The sequence below is a fragment of the Procambarus clarkii genome, chromosome 69, assembly GCF_040958095.1.
Source record: "Procambarus clarkii isolate CNS0578487 chromosome 69, FALCON_Pclarkii_2.0, whole genome shotgun sequence".
NCBI classification, from domain to species: domain Eukaryota; kingdom Metazoa; phylum Arthropoda; class Malacostraca; order Decapoda; family Cambaridae; genus Procambarus; species Procambarus clarkii.
In genome coordinates, this window is record NC_091218.1 from 23,492,452 (window position 1) to 23,509,908 (window position 17,457).

The window sequence follows — 17,457 nt, forward strand, 5'->3', positions numbered from 1 at the left end:
CCGGTCACGCAGGCCGACCTGCCTCAGTTTACTAGAGCTGCCTGCTTAGTGACGATCATGCCTATAAGAAATTCCGTTTTTATGGTGATTTTTTGCTTTTTGAACATAAAACTGATTATTATATATCATGCCATGGGTCCCAATAAAGTCAGTAGTAAGGTTCAACATATGAAAACACATGTAAGAATGACCATAGAGGAAAAACAAGAGATCATACGTAAACATGAAAATGGTACTAGTGTTGTTGAACTAACTAGGCAGTATAATAAATCTTCAGAGGAGGCATAGGCGGCATTAGAGGATGTCCCTTCACTATTAATTAAGAAAATGTGTGCAGTATGGGAAGGACTGCAAAGTTTTGCTAAAAGGAATCACCCAGATAAAGCTGTAACAGCCCGTTGTATTGACCTTTTAAAGGACAATGTGAGGCCTCACTACAGACGAGTGTTGAAAAGAAGGGAAAAACAATCTTCAATGGAACGATTTCTAGTGAGAAAATCAAGCAGTGAGCCAGAAGCAGGTCCTAGTGGTATGCAGGCAAAACATGCCAGTGTGTGTACCGCAGAGAAGGCCTTACTGCCTGATGTTATAATGGAAGGGGACTTCCCTTCCAAACAGTAACACCTCTCCTCCCCCCTCCTCCTCACCATCTCCCATACACCATCAAGAGTCCTCCATAAAGGTAAGATAAACATATGTACTGTATTCTAGTTGGAGACAAAAATTATATTCAGTATAAAATGTATTTTTAAGATAACACTTTGATGCTCTGGACGCGCATGCACCACACTACTCCGGGTGGGTTTGGGCATTCCGTGGGAGCGCGCGGTAATTCTGAAAAGTGTATAATCTTTTCAACTTTGTTACCTCAGTTCTCGTCCTAGGTTTTTCAATTTGGTATCAATGTATTCGCAATAGGACTAAAGGTATATTAAGTCCAAATGCCCAGCGTACCATCCACAACAAACAGAGAAAGTGAGAGTGTTACCCAGGAGCGCGCAAGACCGGTAAAATGTGTACACTCCTTTCATTTTGGTCACCTCAATTCTCATCCTAGGTCTTTCATTTTGGTATCAATGTGTTTGCAATAAAATTCTCTATAGGACTAAAGGCATATAAAGTCCAAATACTAGGTGTACTATCCACAACAGAGAAAGTGAGAGCGTGTTGCCTGGGAGCGTGGCTCAAGAGCGATAAAATGTTTACACTACTTTCACTTTGGTCACCTCAATTCTCGTCCTAGGTCTTTCATTTTGGTATCAGTGTGTTCACAATAGAATTCTCTACAGGACTAAAGGTATATTAAGTCCAAATGCACAGCATACCATCCACAACAAGCAGGGAAAGTGAGAGCGTGTTACCCGGGAGCGCATAAGACCGATAAAATGTGTACACTCTTTTCACTCTGGTTACCCCAATTCACGTCCTAGGTCTTTCATTTTGGCATCAATGTGTTCACAATAGAATTCCCAACAGAAGTATATGCATATAATGTCAAAAACAGCGGCGCACTCCACCCGCCGACAAGATGAAAATTACCAGAAAGAGAGCGCTGCACCACCCTAAGGCGCCTCTCTTTACAATAGAGCGTGGTCACACCGAAATGTGTATACTCTCTTCAACTTTGTCATCTTAATTCTCGTTCTAGGTTTTTCAATTTGGTATCGATGTATTCACAATAGAATTCTCTACAGGACTAAATGCATATACAGCCCAAAAGCCACGCGAGAAAGTGAGAGCGTGTTACCCAGGAGTGTGCAAGAGCAATAAAATGTGTACACTTTCATCACTTTGGACATCCTAATTCTCGTCCTAGATCTTTCATTTTGGTGTCATTGTGTTCGCAATAGAATTCCCTACAGGAGTATATGCAAATATAAAGTCCAAAAGCCCGGTGTCCCACCCACAGCAAACAGAGAACGTGATGGTGCGTTATCGCAGTGAGCACTAATAAATAGCAATAAAATGGGTATACTCTTTTCAACTTTGTTCCCTCAATTCTGGTCCTAGGTTTTTCATTTTGTTATCAATGTATTTGCAATGAAATTCCCCACAGATGTACTGTATATGCATATAATGTCCAAAACTGTGGCGCACCCCCTCCCGAAGCCGCCGGAAACGACGCAATGCTGCATTGTTACCGGACTACCCCCAAGTAAAAGAACGACGCAATGCTACGTTGTTACCAAGCCGAAATGTCAATATTTTGGAGGGTGTGGAACGGATTAATTGAATTCCCTTTATTTCTTATGGGAAAAATTGTTTCGACTTACGATTTCGACGATATTTCGACTTACGATTCGACTCTGGGAACGGATTACCATCGTAAATCGAGGCCTCACTGTCTGTATATGTATGTATGTACAGTATATTAATAAATAAATAAATAAATAAATTATATACACACACACACACACCTAAAGACCTAAAAAAGGCTTTCGACAGAGTTCCACATAAGAGGTTGTTCTGGAAACTGGAAAATATTGGAGGAGTGACAGGTACGCTTCTAACATGGATGAAAAATTTTCTGACTGATAGAAAAATGAGGGCTGTGATCAGAGGCAATGTATCGGACTGGAGAAATGTCACAAGTGGAGTACCACAGGGTTCAGTTCTGGCACCAGTGATGTTCATTGTCTACATAAATGATCTACCAGTTGGTATACAGAATTATATGAACATGTTTGCTGATGATGCTAAGATAATAGGAAGGATAAGAAACTTAGATGATTGTCATGCCCTTCAAGAAGACCTGGACAAAATAAGTACATGGAGCGCCACTTGTCAAATGGAATTTAATGTTAATAAATGCCATGTTATGGAACGTGGAATAGGAGAACATAGACCCCACACAACCTATATATTATGTGAGAAATCTTTAAAGAATTCTGATAAAGAAAGAGATCTAGGGGTGGTCCTAGATAGAAAACTATCATCTGAGGACCACTTAAAGAATATTGTGCGAGGAGCCTATGCCACGCTTTCTAACTTCAGAATTGCTTTTAAATACATGGATGGCGATATACTAAAGAAATTGTTCACGACTTTTGTTAGGCCAAAGCTAGAATATGCAGCAGTTGTGTGGTGCCCATATCTTAAGAAGCACATCAACAAACTGGAAAAGGTGCAAAGGCATGCTACTAAGTGGCTCCCAGAACTGAAGGGGCAAGAGCTACGAGGAGAGGTTAGAGGCATTAAATATGCCAAAACTAGAAGACAGAAGAAAAAGAGGTGACATGATCACTACATACAAAATAGTAACAGGAATTGATAAAATCGATAGGGAAGATTTCCCGAGACCTGGAACTTTAAGAACAAGAGGTCATAGATATAAACTAGCTAAACACAGATGCCGAAGAAATATAAGAAAATTCACTTTCGCAAACAGAGTGATAGACGGTTGGAACAAGTTAGGGGAGAAGGTGGTGGAGGCCAAGACCGTCAGTAGTTTCAAAGCGTTATATGACAAAGAGTGCTGGGAAGACGGGACACCACGAGCGTAGCTCTCATCCTGTAACTACACTTAGGTAATTACACACACACATAAATATATATATACTGTATATGTATAGTTAGTTTACACACACACGCACTATATTTTAGAAAACAGTACAATTCATAAGAATGAGAAAATTGAGAAGTAAAACAATACAATGAAAACCCACTTTACCATACGGACTAGAAGGTTCACAATGAGACTGTATTGGTATAAGTTCTTTATTCGTCTGGATTTCGTTTTTTAGTTGAGAAAAACGTCCTATAACCTCCTTACAACTCTCTTGACCAGCCTGGAATAAATCCTTGTTAGTGAGACATTTAAATTTAACAAACTACAGTACTGTACTGTATTTATAATTATATTATCATGGAATGTCAAATTTATTTTCTTAAAAACAATAGAATACAGTATCCACACTGAACAATGTACCAAAAAGCTCACCTTTCCATAACTATCACCAATAAAATCCTTCTCTCTGCAGAGATAGTCAACAACACGAGTAAGGATGACGGGCAGGCGGTCCTTCACCGTCAGATAGGCAAAACTCCTATAACAGTAGATTAACTTCATTTTCCAAAGAAATGATAATCAATCACTTACAAATTATATAGAGTGCACAGTGAAAAACCAAGGTCACATAAATAAGCCAACTGCTCAAATTCAATGGCTCCATTTTTTTTTTCACATACAGTATATTCAAAAGGTCACTAATATTTTACAAAGGGTTTATGTACTTGTATTATTTTCATTAGGGTCCTTTTTTTTATTCATATTCATTTTTTACTTATATTCAAAGGGTCACAAAGGGTTTACTTATATTATATTCATTAGGGTACCGGTAATACAGTCGGGTTCATTCTCGACTCACAATCGAGAATTCCAGGTTTGAATCCAGGACGGGACAGAAATGGTTGGATGTGTTTCCAGTCATCTTATGTCCATGTCCATCTAACAGGATATAGGTACCCAGGAGTTAGTCAGCTTTTTGTTGGGTTGCATTCTGGGGAGAGTCAGTAATTCGACCCTGGGAGGGGGGGAGGGGAACCTCGATATAAGCCTAACATGTACTGTACTGTATGTATATACATACTGGTTGCCTATCCCTCCAACACAATGAATTATTATAATTTTATTATTATTATTATTATTCACTAGTGTCACTATTCATATACAATATAGTGACCATAAGTTTCATGCAGATGACATCATTTCAGGTTCCAAGATTGTTTGCAGACATGACTACATAGGAGCAAATCCTAAGAAATAAAAAACCTTGACATGTCCCAAGCTAAAGACAGGTATTTCTTCAGAGGAACATGACAAGGGAAGAGAGAGTTGCAGCAGCTCTTCTCTTCTACACACAAGGAAGAAGGGCAAGAAGGGGTATGAGGAACCTGCAACTGCAGTTTGACACCTAGGATATTCACCACAGCAACAAAAATATGTTTACAGTTCTTCCCACCATGGCAACACACTTTGTCCTTCAACTGTAAATAGAATATGACTAGAATGTTAATAATGGACAATTTGAACCATGGTAAGATAGACTCAGAAAGGAGAGTCTTATGGAGGCACAGCTACACAGAAAATAAAATAAATGAAAATAGCAATGGAAAACTTTCTACAATAAGCATGTCAACAAATAAAAAAAATAAAGGTATAAATTACAGCCAGATTTGAGGAAATCAGATGAATCAGTCAGACATAAGGGAAATAAGATTTCAAGCCCTCTTTGAAATGAATGATAATTGTGAACTAGCATTTGAATATCTGGTGAAATGACTAGTTCAAGTGATCGGAGGCTAGAAAATTGACATATCGACGAGAAACTATCAGGTAACGGGAATATTTTAATCAGAAGTATTGTATCATGGGAGACAACTCAAAATAAAAACTACACTAGACACGATGGATTTTTTTCACCTAGATAAAAATAATTCATTGTGTTGGGGATCAATTTGCCAGTTTATACATACGGTACATGTTAGGCTTATAACAAGGTCCCTCACAGGCTTGAATTACAGTACTGTACTGTACTGACCTTTTCCAGGATGCAACCCCACAAAAAAGCTGACTAACTCCCAGGTACCTATTTACTGCTAGGTGGATAGGGGCATTAGGTGACAGGAAATGCATCCAACCATGTCTCTCCTGCCTGGTATTTGAACCTCAAATGCTCGATTACTAGTCGAGAACGAATCCGACTGTACTACCGAGACCCCACAATGCTGGATAGATACAGTATATTCGGAAACAGTGGTGTGGAGGTGGTCTTGAAAAGATAAGCAACTTTGATAAGTCTAACTGACTCCCTGTCCATATTGTATGAGAAGCACAGCCATTTTTTTCTGAATCCATAAACGGCCTGTATCTAATGTATCAACAATAACAAAATCTCTATGTTAGGTAATTCTCCAATTGCAGCTCTGAAAAAGTAATCTGATCTGAGGTGTTCTGGTTTGTTACAATAAGCAAAACAATGTTATATTTTTCTGCACCAAATAGCAATGTCCTACAGGCCTGTATACCAATAACAGGGTATACAGTCTAATCATACACACACATTGTGACAGCTCATTTACTGTTTATCAAAACTATATACATCTTTATTTTAGGATGTAATAGCTTAGGTTAGGCTAGGCTGGACTGGGTTAGGCTAGGCTGGGTTAGGCTAGGACTGGGTTAGGCTAGGCTGGGTTAGGCTAGGCTAGGCTGGGCTGGGTTAGGCTAGAATAAGTTGGGTTGGGTTAGGCTCAGTGGGTTTCAAGACCACATGTGCCCAAAAGCATATCTTATCAGGGAGTGTATAGTGGAAGGTACTCTAGTAATTAGGCAGTGAACTAGGGGGAAAAACCAGAAACTGCGAGACAAGATGTTCTGTAGCCTAATAGTCTCGCTACTATGATACTGAATAATATTTTGTAGAAATTGTATGATAATCTTGTAACTGATAATATTTAAATGTATACTATGCTGGGCCTTTAAATCAATATTAATACTATATTAAAATATTGAAATTATAAAAAATAATATTCAGACATCGTACTACCTGAATTTACCTTAAGGTCACTAACACACTAGTGGCCTCGACGAAGGTAGGAAGCCGGCGGCTTGTCAAGGGTGCTGCATTAATTTACAGGTATATACAGCACAGTAAAGCACCATTGTATCTGGCTAGAAATTGGACTGGTGACCGACCTTGGTTAGTAGGGAGTTGGGGGGGAGGGTCTTCGTTAAGCCCAATGGATTACCGTCTCCCAAAATTATATAGAAAATAACGAAGAAAATAAATATATCAAGAAACCAGATCATAACGCTGAATAAAATCTGGCACTCGGATCATTTCTTCCATTACATATATTAGACATTCATGCCTTTCCAGTCATGTTATTGAGAATCATGTTATTGTTATTTTAGATTCAGCTACTGGGAACATCACGTTCCAAGTAGCACGGGCTATGGTGAACCCGTAGTGGATTTACCTGGCACAGGAGCGGGGCTGTAACAACTGATAATCAGTTGTTTGAACTGTTATATACATTGCCAAGGCCTTCCCCCTCACCCTATATGACTGGCAGAGAGTGGCGGAGGCTGAGCCATGGTGGCACTTCCCTCCAGTGTCTCTCTACACTGGTCACTGTCCGCGATGACACTCCCGGCGGCCGCCTCTCGCACTCCTCCCCTCTACTGTCAACATTTACACTTTCTCTCTCTCTTCTTATACATTTATTTACAGTAAAAGACCAAATACAATTTGGTTGCCTATAATAAATTCATAATAGTACGGTGGATGGTTACAAATTAATTAATGTGAAAAACTTAAATATGGTTGTAAACTATTTTTGGGTTTTATTGTTATAATTATAGGTACAAAGCAGTTGTGCCGCTACCCTTATATAGTCACAGTCACATACCTCAATAAACTTATTTCAATTTCAATAGTCAATATGGGGGGGGGGGTTTAAGGAATGTAGGTAGTATATAGTTGCGCTCGTTCTCGACTCACAATCGGAAATCCCGAGTTCGAGTCCCGGGCGAGACAGAAATGATCGGGCACGTTTCCTATCACCTAATGGGCCTGATGTTCACCTAGCAGTAAATAGTTACCCTAAGAGTTAATCAACGTGTTGTGGGGTTATAACAAGGGTCAGTTGACTCTTTCCCCCCCCCCCTACTGGCCATCTTCTTCTTGAAGTTCTCTTGAGATGATTTCGGGGCTTTAGTGTCCCCGCGGCCCGGTCCTCAACCAGGCCTCCACCCCCAGGAAGCAGCCCGTGACAGCTGACTAACACCCAGGTACTTATTTTACTGCTAGGTAACAGGGGCATAGGGTGAAAGAAACTCTGCCCATTGTTTCTCGCCGGCGCCCAGGATCGAATCCGCGACCACAGGATCATAAGTCCAGTGTGTTGTCCGCTCGGCCGACCGGCTCCCATGGGGAGGGTCAGTAATTCCACCTTGGGGGAGGGGTGGGGGGAGGGTACGATATAAACCTACCGTGTGTGTGTATTTACCTGAGGGCCACTAACATTCTAGTGGCCTCGACGAGGACAGGAAGCCGGCGGCTTGTCAAAGCAGGTCCCCATATGTGTTCTAATTTTTTTTTGCAAGCTGGATTTTGATTTGTCCTCGACAAACAAAAAGAATTATCAGTTCCACCTATGATGTCCCCATCTCACAGGATGGTTGGTAAAAAATAATAACAGGATCAAGCTGCATTGGTTATTAAGTAAATACTGTATATTTTATAAAGCAACTATATATATAATTACGTGTAGCATTTCGGACAACTTTAGAAAATGAGTGAATCGAGTTTTACATTTGTGGGTTAATACATAACACTATATGGGAAGTACCCAACCACTTGGGCTGGACGGTAGAGCGCCGGTCTCGCTTCATGCAGGTCGGCGTTCAATCCCCGACCGTCCTAGTGGTTAGGCACCATTCCTTTCCCCTCTGTCCAAGCCCATAGCCTTATCCCGACCCGTTCCCAGTGCTATATAGTCGTAATAGCTTGGTGCTTTCCCCTGATAATTTCCTTCCCCTTTGCTTGCGAAAGAAGTTGAAAAATAAACTCTCTAAAGTTCATTTTACAATGTTATTGTGGCCTGACGTTAAGAGATGCGTTCCGTTGACCCTTATGAATATTATCAATGACAGTTGGAATGGTTGCAAGTTTCTATGCTGCCGATCTAGCCGGGGATGAGGTGAAGGTTAAGCACCTCATTTATGAGCCAATAGGCCCATTGCAGCTTACCAATCTCCTATGTTTCCATGATGGCTGAGGTGGTACATTGGCTTGGTTTGTATAATGTCTCGCTAAAGTCCAGTCTTCTATTGTCGTTGTGTTTGTTTATTATTGTGTTGTTTGTCAGGATGCGTGTCACCATCTCAGTTACTGTATAACCTACCATGTGGGCATCTGTCAAATCAGTGCGCTCTTAATTGTTACTTAGAACAAAGAGGAAACTCATCTGCTGGCAGATCTTTATCTGATCTGTTAATTATCTCCTTGACAGTCTATAATTAACTCCACAATTGAGTGCGGTGGAAAGGTCAGAGCAGAAGGGAAAAAAGAGTTGCCGTCAATGTGACAGTCCAGTCCGTCCTCTTAAGGTTCCCCAACGTCAACAAAACGGTCCCGCCAAACACACACCGAAACTACGACGTTGGTACAACGTTCGAACAAGTTTTAACAACTAACCAGTTATAACAACCAATATAGCAAGTTGTAACAACGTTCTAATATATCATAAACATGTTAAGCCAAGATGTAACAACTTTATTACACGTTGTAACAAGCGGAAAATAGAGACAGTTTTGGTTTGTGTTTCCAGGGGTCAAATTAGTGTCCTCTTCTAACCTACCAGAGGACCCAAAACAGAAAACGGGACGGTGCGTCACTTTCGCGAATCCCTTCCATTTTCTAGTACGACAATTTTTAGCCTTATTTAACGCATACGAGCGAAAAGCGACGTTTTTTATACGAGGACAGGTTGGACAGTCGGTATATAACTCCTCACTCATTTGTGGGTTGGTAAACAGCCTTAAACCTATGACGACCAAAAGATATATATATTATAATAAAATAAAATAAAAAAATAAAAATAGGGGTGGTAGGAGAGGAAAAAATTAAAGTGTTCAGTGAAAATCCACAAGGTCTTCTCTGAATACTCTTTATTTTCTTCTTCGAGGCTGTGGGTCCCTACAATGCACCTGAGGTGGTACCCCCTAATAAATTATATATATATATATATATATATATATATATATATATATATATATATATATATATATATATATATATATATATATATATATATTAGTATATTTTTGTAGCAGTCTTTCTTGTAAACATATGTTGTTGAATATGACCGAAAAGGTAAGACTATTAATTCTAATACGAATTTTCTCAATATTTCTTATGTTTCTCTTCACTGTCGATGGTAATTGAGAAATCAATTCTCCAAAATTAATTTTTATTTCTAGTCTGACGCGTTTCGTAAAAACTCATTACATTTTCAAAGACTTTAGTTTACACACACAACTGTAACCTGTAAACACACAAAATACATCCATACTTATACTCGCTTTGGGTGAGGTGATATGGTACAAAAGTTTTGGGTGAGGTGATTGACATTTACACATGATAGAACACGAACCAATATGGGTATAAAAACATAAGAATGGAAGTAACTGCAAAAGGCCTATTGGCCCATACTTCCTCTTGATGCTTCTAGACCCCACATGACCCATCATGTGGGGTCTTGAAGTGGGTAGAATGTAGTTGTGCAATTAATTGGCTGTTGATTGCTGGTGTTGACTTTTTTTATGTGTAGTGCCTCGCTGATGTCGAGCCTCCTGCTATCACTGTATCTATCGATGATTTCTGTGTTGTTAAGATTTCTCTGGTGATCGTCTGGTTATGAGAAGAGATTATATGTTCCTTGAAGGAACCCTGTTGTTTATGCATTTTTAATCGCCTGGAAAAAGACGTTGTTGTCTTGCCTATATACTAAGATCTTTTGGGCTAACAGTCCCCAAGTGGGCATTTGAAGGCATAGACGACGTTGGTTTCCTTCAAGGCGTTCTGTTTGGTGTCTGGAGACTTTTTCATGAGTAGGTTGGCCGGGTTTTGTTTTTTTGTTTTATAGTAAATTGTCAATTGACAGTTTACTATAAAACCAAAAAAATGCCAAACCTACTCATGAAAAACTCTCCAGACACAAAGCAGAATGCCTTGAAGGAAACCAACGTCGTCTATGTATATATATTATATATATACATAGACATATTTATACCCGGGGACTCCTTATTTATTTATTTCAAGTTCAGTATACGTACAAATGAACATTCAGGTATTAAGGCTACACACAAGCACCAGTTTAACATAGTGTGCAGGATAACAGTACATTATTACATCACTGAACACAACGTGCAATTATCTCATTCACCGTGCAGCTGACGTAGTCAGCTTCAACGTAGTCAACACGCTCGTAAGATCAACCTTCCAAGTTTTAGTCTAAAGATCCACCAGATAACTTTTGTGTATTTTTAGTTAACCAAGTAATAAATTTGAATGAAGATACGGCTACCACAGCAGGACGGTAATTTCAGCTGCTGCTTCATCATGACGTGTTATTTGGATACATTGCGTCTACCTCTGTGTGTTGTAAACGTTGCGAATTTATTTACCAAGGAGTTTGTTGAAAGATAAGTAATTGGGTACTAATATAGATGATCATTATAGTTATTAAAATACTGGTCACTAGCGATCAAGTGAGTCACAATTTTAAAGCATAATAGTTACCAAATTTAGTTTAGCTTATTTATTATGCACCTCATACCCATCCCGAGAGTGGCATTGGACTCTATAACCATCCTGTGAGCGGTAGTGCAAAACGTTACAGAGGTACAGAGTGGGCTCAGGAACTAAATCTAACACTTAGTTCAGCCAAGAAAGTTACAGCATTTATGAGCTAGTTATAGTTTTTTAACATATGCATCAACTGTCTATTTACAGTTCATCAAACATCGCCGGCGTGACCCCAAGATACCCTAACACAACGAGTGGAAATTGGAGTTAGTTAAAGGTATTACGGACCTCATACCCATCATGTGGGTGAGTGGGAGAATGGTTTCAGTGTCACACAAAGGGTCTAGGTACTGGACTCTTAATGAACTTTAAGCTAAGCAATTTACAACTGTGTTAAACTAGTTACATATAATTTTAATTTGCGTACAATGCAATGGTGTGGGAAGGGTATCACCGCATGCATGTTCTACCCACAGTAGGCAAACTTTGGATACTTGGCAAAGATTTCTCTAAGTGTATAATTTTCAATTAAATACTCACATATTTTTTAATATATTTTCATAGCATTATCTCTAAACTGGTCAATTATTTTCGCATTCCACGGCACTGTGATGCAGGGCGTGCGAATATCGCAATACATCTTTAAGAGTCTGTTGATTTTACTGGATGACCCATAGATATATGGCTATTCTTGCACGGTTGATAGACGGAACGGAATGTATGGATTTCTCTTTGCCTCAGATCTATAAGTTCTTGGATTATTATTGTTCTCGGGCTGCTTATAGGCAATCGAATGTTATAATCAACTTCTTTGTAGGCATATTCTTTGGGTTATTTATCGGCTTTATCATTCATTTGAAGACCAACATGAGGTGGAATCAATATTAAATGGGTTCTGTTACTAGGAATCGATTCTCGCGGGTGGATGGGTATCCAGGCCTGATGTGGAATAAGTGCACTTCTGTTCTCACGCCAGTTTGTGATGCAAGGATTTATTTAACTTGAAGAAACTTATAAATTCAATGGCAGCGTCGAAGGAAACATAATACTTCATCAACAAGAGCCTTCTACATCAGAGGTATCATCAGGCAACTGCACCCTAACAAGGTAAGTGAGGAAAGAAAGATTGAACAAGAAGTCAGTGAATCTGTATGCTGATACAATACAGCTGTAACCGACAATGTTAAGTCTTTTGGGGGGAAAGGGAAGTGGTCGTGGGAGAAAATCTGTACTGGGAAGAATTTGTCTTCGATACAAGTACCCATGAAGATCCGGGATGGAAACGATAGCCGAGCAGCGGAGCTGGAGAACTTGTATATCCTAGTGAAGGATACTGGCTGGATCACTACTTGAGAGAATGTGCCCACCTAAGATATTACAAATACTGGAAGTGCAGTATAATAAACCCCATATTTTTTAATTATGAAAATACTATATATTAGTTAAATATAGATGCTATTATTTCAACCCGTTCTCGCAAATTTAATAAGTCAATATTGACTTATTAAATATGTGCATAGGTGACATACTTAACATAATAGTTTCCTTTGAAAAGCTTCATAGAAAACACCGACCTTACCTAACCTACTTAGTATGTTAAGATAAGCATCTTATTGCTTCGTAATTACAATTATTACCTAACCTATACCTATAATAGGTTAAGTAACAATTGTAATTACGAAGCTATAAGATGCTTATTTTAACATACTAAGTAGGTTAGGTAAGGTCGGTGTTTTCTATGAAGCTTTTCAAGGGAAACTATTATGTTAAGGATGTCACCTATGCACGCAACTAATAAGTCAATATTGGCTTATTAAATTTGCGAGAACGGGTTGTATTATTTACACCCACTGGATAGCATAAGCTTGATGGCGGGTGAACAATCTGCTCACTCGAAATAATTTAGTGAGTTTTAATAAGCTTAGTCTATTTATTATGCACCCCATACCGATCTTGTGGGTGGTAATGGAAAGGGTTACAGAGGCATATAATGGGCTCAGGGACTCAACCCCACAATTCATTTAGCTAAGCAAGTTACAATCTTGATGAACTAGCTACGGTGAGTCAGTTGCGTCTGGGTACAGATGACAGGACAAACATCCCATCATCAACACAAGGCCTTCGGGCACACAACATATGTCAAATACTGACTTATTTGTCTTGGATAATTCCAAGACAAATAAGTCTTCTTATTCAAACTTGGATAATTCCAAAACAAATAAGTCTTTTTATTCCAAGTTCTTATTCCAACTTGGATAATTCCAAGACAAAACAAGCCTTGGCAATTCAGTATTTTACTTGAAGTCCATTTAATCACGTTTAAAGCTATAGAACTCGTAACATGTTTCGTTCACTTTCCTAACCGTGTGAAAGATTCATCCTGTCAATTACTTTTCTGCTCTATAAGTTAAATACTCTCTTATTAAAATCAGTATAACTTGCGTTGAAGGATAGGTTGCTTGATTTGACTAATGCCGCCAGCGGCGGCTACTTTATTGTGTACCCCATACTCATCCTGTGAGTGATAGTTTATTGTGCACCCCATACTCATCCTGTGAGTGGTAGTTTATTGTGCACCCCATACTCATCCTGTGAGTGATAGTTTATTGTGCACCCCATACTCATCCTGTGAGTGATAGTTTATTGTGCACCCCATACTCATCCTGTGAGTGGTAGTTTATTGTGCACCCCATACTCATTCTGTGAGTGGTAGTTTATTGTGCACCCCATACTCATCCTGTGAGTGGTAGTTTATTGTGTACCCCAACAGTATGGGGTGCAGGACAAATGACGGGATCTTTGACAAGCCGCTGGCTTCCTGTCCCAATCGAGGCCACTAGAGTGTTAGTGACCCTCATGTAAATTCAGGTAAATTTAGGCCGAGACATGTAGCTTAGAAATGGAACACTCGTCCGCGCTCGCGTACGATTTCATTTGGGTTCGAGTCTTGGATAGGGAGGATTGACTGGGTACCGGTCTTAACAGTCCTTAACTGTTCACCAGCAGTAATTGGGGACCTGGTTGCTAATCAGATGGCAGATCGTGTTCTAGGGAAAGCTAGCAGGGTAAAGCGTAACACAAACTATGTGAAGGGAATCAACGGAAAGAGTGATGATATTCTGGAGATATGAGAATTTTGCACCTGTAACTTTGTTGAATTGTTTGAATGTCTATTGTAAATTGTCCGTGTACCTAATCATAACAGTATTTGTGTGTACGTCTAGTAACATACTGCATGTGTAAAGGAAGAAATGTATATGTTTATCACTCAGAATGTTCGGTAATATGCTTATTGTTTGTGATGTGTTTCTATATATATAGACAGATATATATATATATATAGACACACATCTATATATAGATGTGTATATATTTCGTTGTACCAAACGGGGTAAGTTTGTTGTGGTAGCTTTAGCTACCCTATCCCTTTGTGCGCATTTAAACTTCAATAAACTTATTTCAATTTCAATGTGAAGGGAAAGGTCTCAGGCAGCTAATAGGAGTGAGAAGTCATGTACTCCTATACCCACCTGTCTAAAAACTAAAAAAGTCACTGAGGGAGTGGTAACGGTGGGAAGGTGGCCATGGAGGCCGTAGCCTCACTATAGCGTCTGCACAGCGAGGCGCACGACAATGTTTTCCTTGCTTCATTTTGTTCCTGGTATTGATTTCTGGCGGAGCTCAAGCAGCAAGGGTTTGAGTCTCGTTGTGTAACATTCATGACTTGGTACGCCACAATGAGTACAATACACCCTAGTGAGCATGGCTATAGACGTTATACATTATTTAATAGTTATTGTTATTATTGCAAAATATAGTAAGTATAGAGTACTTAAAATATACCGGACAGACAGTACATGTTTGGTCTTACCCATAATTTGTTGACTGGACGAACATTCCAAAAACCGGACAATATCCTGTCCAAAGCCGGGCAATATCCTGTCCAAAACCGGACGGCATCCCTCTATCTGATTAAGACCTATCATAATCGCTATACTCAACAGACAAGTTGCTGCAGGAAGTGCCGGACCAACGGGTTGTATGTAATGTGTCAAGGTTTCGTCTGGGATGTATGTAACTTTCCTCAACAAAGTCCCATCTTTTGATTTCATAAACATTTGTACATGTTAACTTCGTGTCATTTGCAAAAACTGAAGCCAAACAAAAATTATATTCGGCTAAAATAAATTCCATTAATCCATGAACCAGGTAAAAATTTGCTAATATTTGCAGAGAGTAAGTCATTATAACGCAGTTGAAACATATAACTCAACGTACATATATGAAAACAAATGAAGGTGGCGACGTTTCAGTCCTCCCTGGACCCTTATCAAGTAGTGACGACCCGCTAGAACTTTCTCATATCATGACATTTCATATCGTTCGTGTGGGTTGGGTTATTATATCTTATCTTCGTTTACATTCTTATCTCTGCAGATGATTATATGCACTTACGTCCCCAAGGGGAACTCCCTTTTTTCTCTACCGTCTTACGAGAAAATCATTTCTGATTCATACTGGTGATATAGTTTAATAATTACTTTTACGGATTCTAGAAGAGCTAGGCGAATTTTTGACAGCATATAAAGTGAAACGAAATGACAGTATGATTAATGGAGGAAAATGTGAAAACAAACATCCGGTAGAATGGGAGACAACTGTAAATTGTACTCAAATCAGATCTATTACACATAGACGATATTTTCCATGGGCAAAACTGGGTAAGCAACGTTCATGTAAGAATGAATCAACGTTAATGCAAGAGTATTGTTAATATTTGCTATGCGTATTAGTGGTTTACAAGAATGTAAAAACATCAATGCTATGTACTCTCATAAGCCCAATGTACCTTCTTGTATATAAATAAATAAATAAGAATGAATGAACGTTGATAAAAGAATGATTGATTGATTGTTGCCACCAGAGGTGGCTATTTTATTGTGCACCGTATACTCATCCTGTGAGCTGTAACGTAAAAAATGAGTCAACATTGAAACTACGTTGGTGTAGCGTTACTTGAGCATGATATGCTCGCTAGGCTGTATTGGAACATAGTCCCCGTGTAATCTTTCCTCCACCACCTAAAGGATGCGTACGGAGTGTATAATAAATTCACTAAACTACATAGGAAATTTGGCTCTCATTTAGTAAAGCGCCACCTCACCAGTGAAGACAAATATCGTTTGTGTACGACAGGAAGCGTACGATGCCAACTTTTTTCGTAACATCTTTTATATATTAATTCTTGCATACAACATGAATAATGATTCATACACTTATCTGTTAGAAAAATTTAAACAAATACTGAATATGACAATAATAATAATAATATAGGATAGAAACCCACACTTATGTATTTGTGAATTTTATGTAAAGATCTACAAGTTCAAGTTCAAGTATGTTTATTGAGATAAGAAAGAAATACATCTCAAAGGGATAGAGTAGCTTAGGCTATTTCTACCCCCCAGCACAAAGTCTTTCGCACTCTCCTAGGTGGTTTGTGGGCTGAGTGTGTGGTTAGGGCGAGACTTGTCAAAGCACTTGGGAGAGTGCGTAAGAGTTGGTGTAAATTTTTACGTAAAATTCACAAATACGTAAGTGTAGGTTTTGCCCGAAACGCTATACGCATTAGTGGCTTAAGGTATTGTATGTACTAGCTCTATCTATAAATCCAACTTTATGTTTGTAAATCAACTATGTATGTACTTTTCCTGAATAAAGAATTTGAATTTGAATTTTATCCTATGGTATTATGTCTGTGAGAAGACATTACCATTACAATAATAATAATAGCATTAGATGACTTATTTTTTACTTTAACATGAAGGTTTTAATTCTTGTACTGTAACACTAGATTGCACCATGCTAAAACAGTGTACTTGCGTCAGCGTCTCGCTCCTATCAAAGGTCGGACTGTCATTACAGGAAATCTTTGAGTTCAGAGTTACTATATAAGCCGTGATATATATATATATATATATATATATATATATATATATATATATATATATATATATATATATATATATATATATATATGTCGTACCTAGTAGCCAGAACGCACTTGTCAGCCTACTATGCAAGGCCCAATTTGCCTAATAAGCCAAGTTTTCATGAATTAATTGTTTTTCGACTACCTAAC

The 17,457-nt window shown here is 38.8% G+C and overlaps 1 protein-coding gene across 2 annotated transcripts in view; it reads right to left on the reverse strand.

The window, feature by feature from the left end:
• Window positions 1–7,210, reverse strand: part of LOC123772139 (damage-control phosphatase ARMT1) — a 38,245-nt gene extending 31,035 nt beyond the window's left edge. For both annotated transcript variants that reach the window (XM_045765144.2, XM_045765145.2), the window contains exons 1-3: window positions 7,062–7,210; window positions 3,941–4,046; window positions 3,671–3,788 (exon numbers count right to left, since the gene is read on the reverse strand). In XM_045765144.2, the coding sequence (XP_045621100.2) occupies window positions 3,671–3,788; window positions 3,941–4,046; window positions 7,062–7,099 (262 nt within the window). In that variant the 5' untranslated portion in view covers window positions 7,100–7,210. The remainder of the gene's footprint in view (window positions 1–3,670; window positions 3,789–3,940; window positions 4,047–7,061) is intronic.
• Between the last annotated feature and the right edge of the window lie 10,247 nt (window positions 7,211–17,457).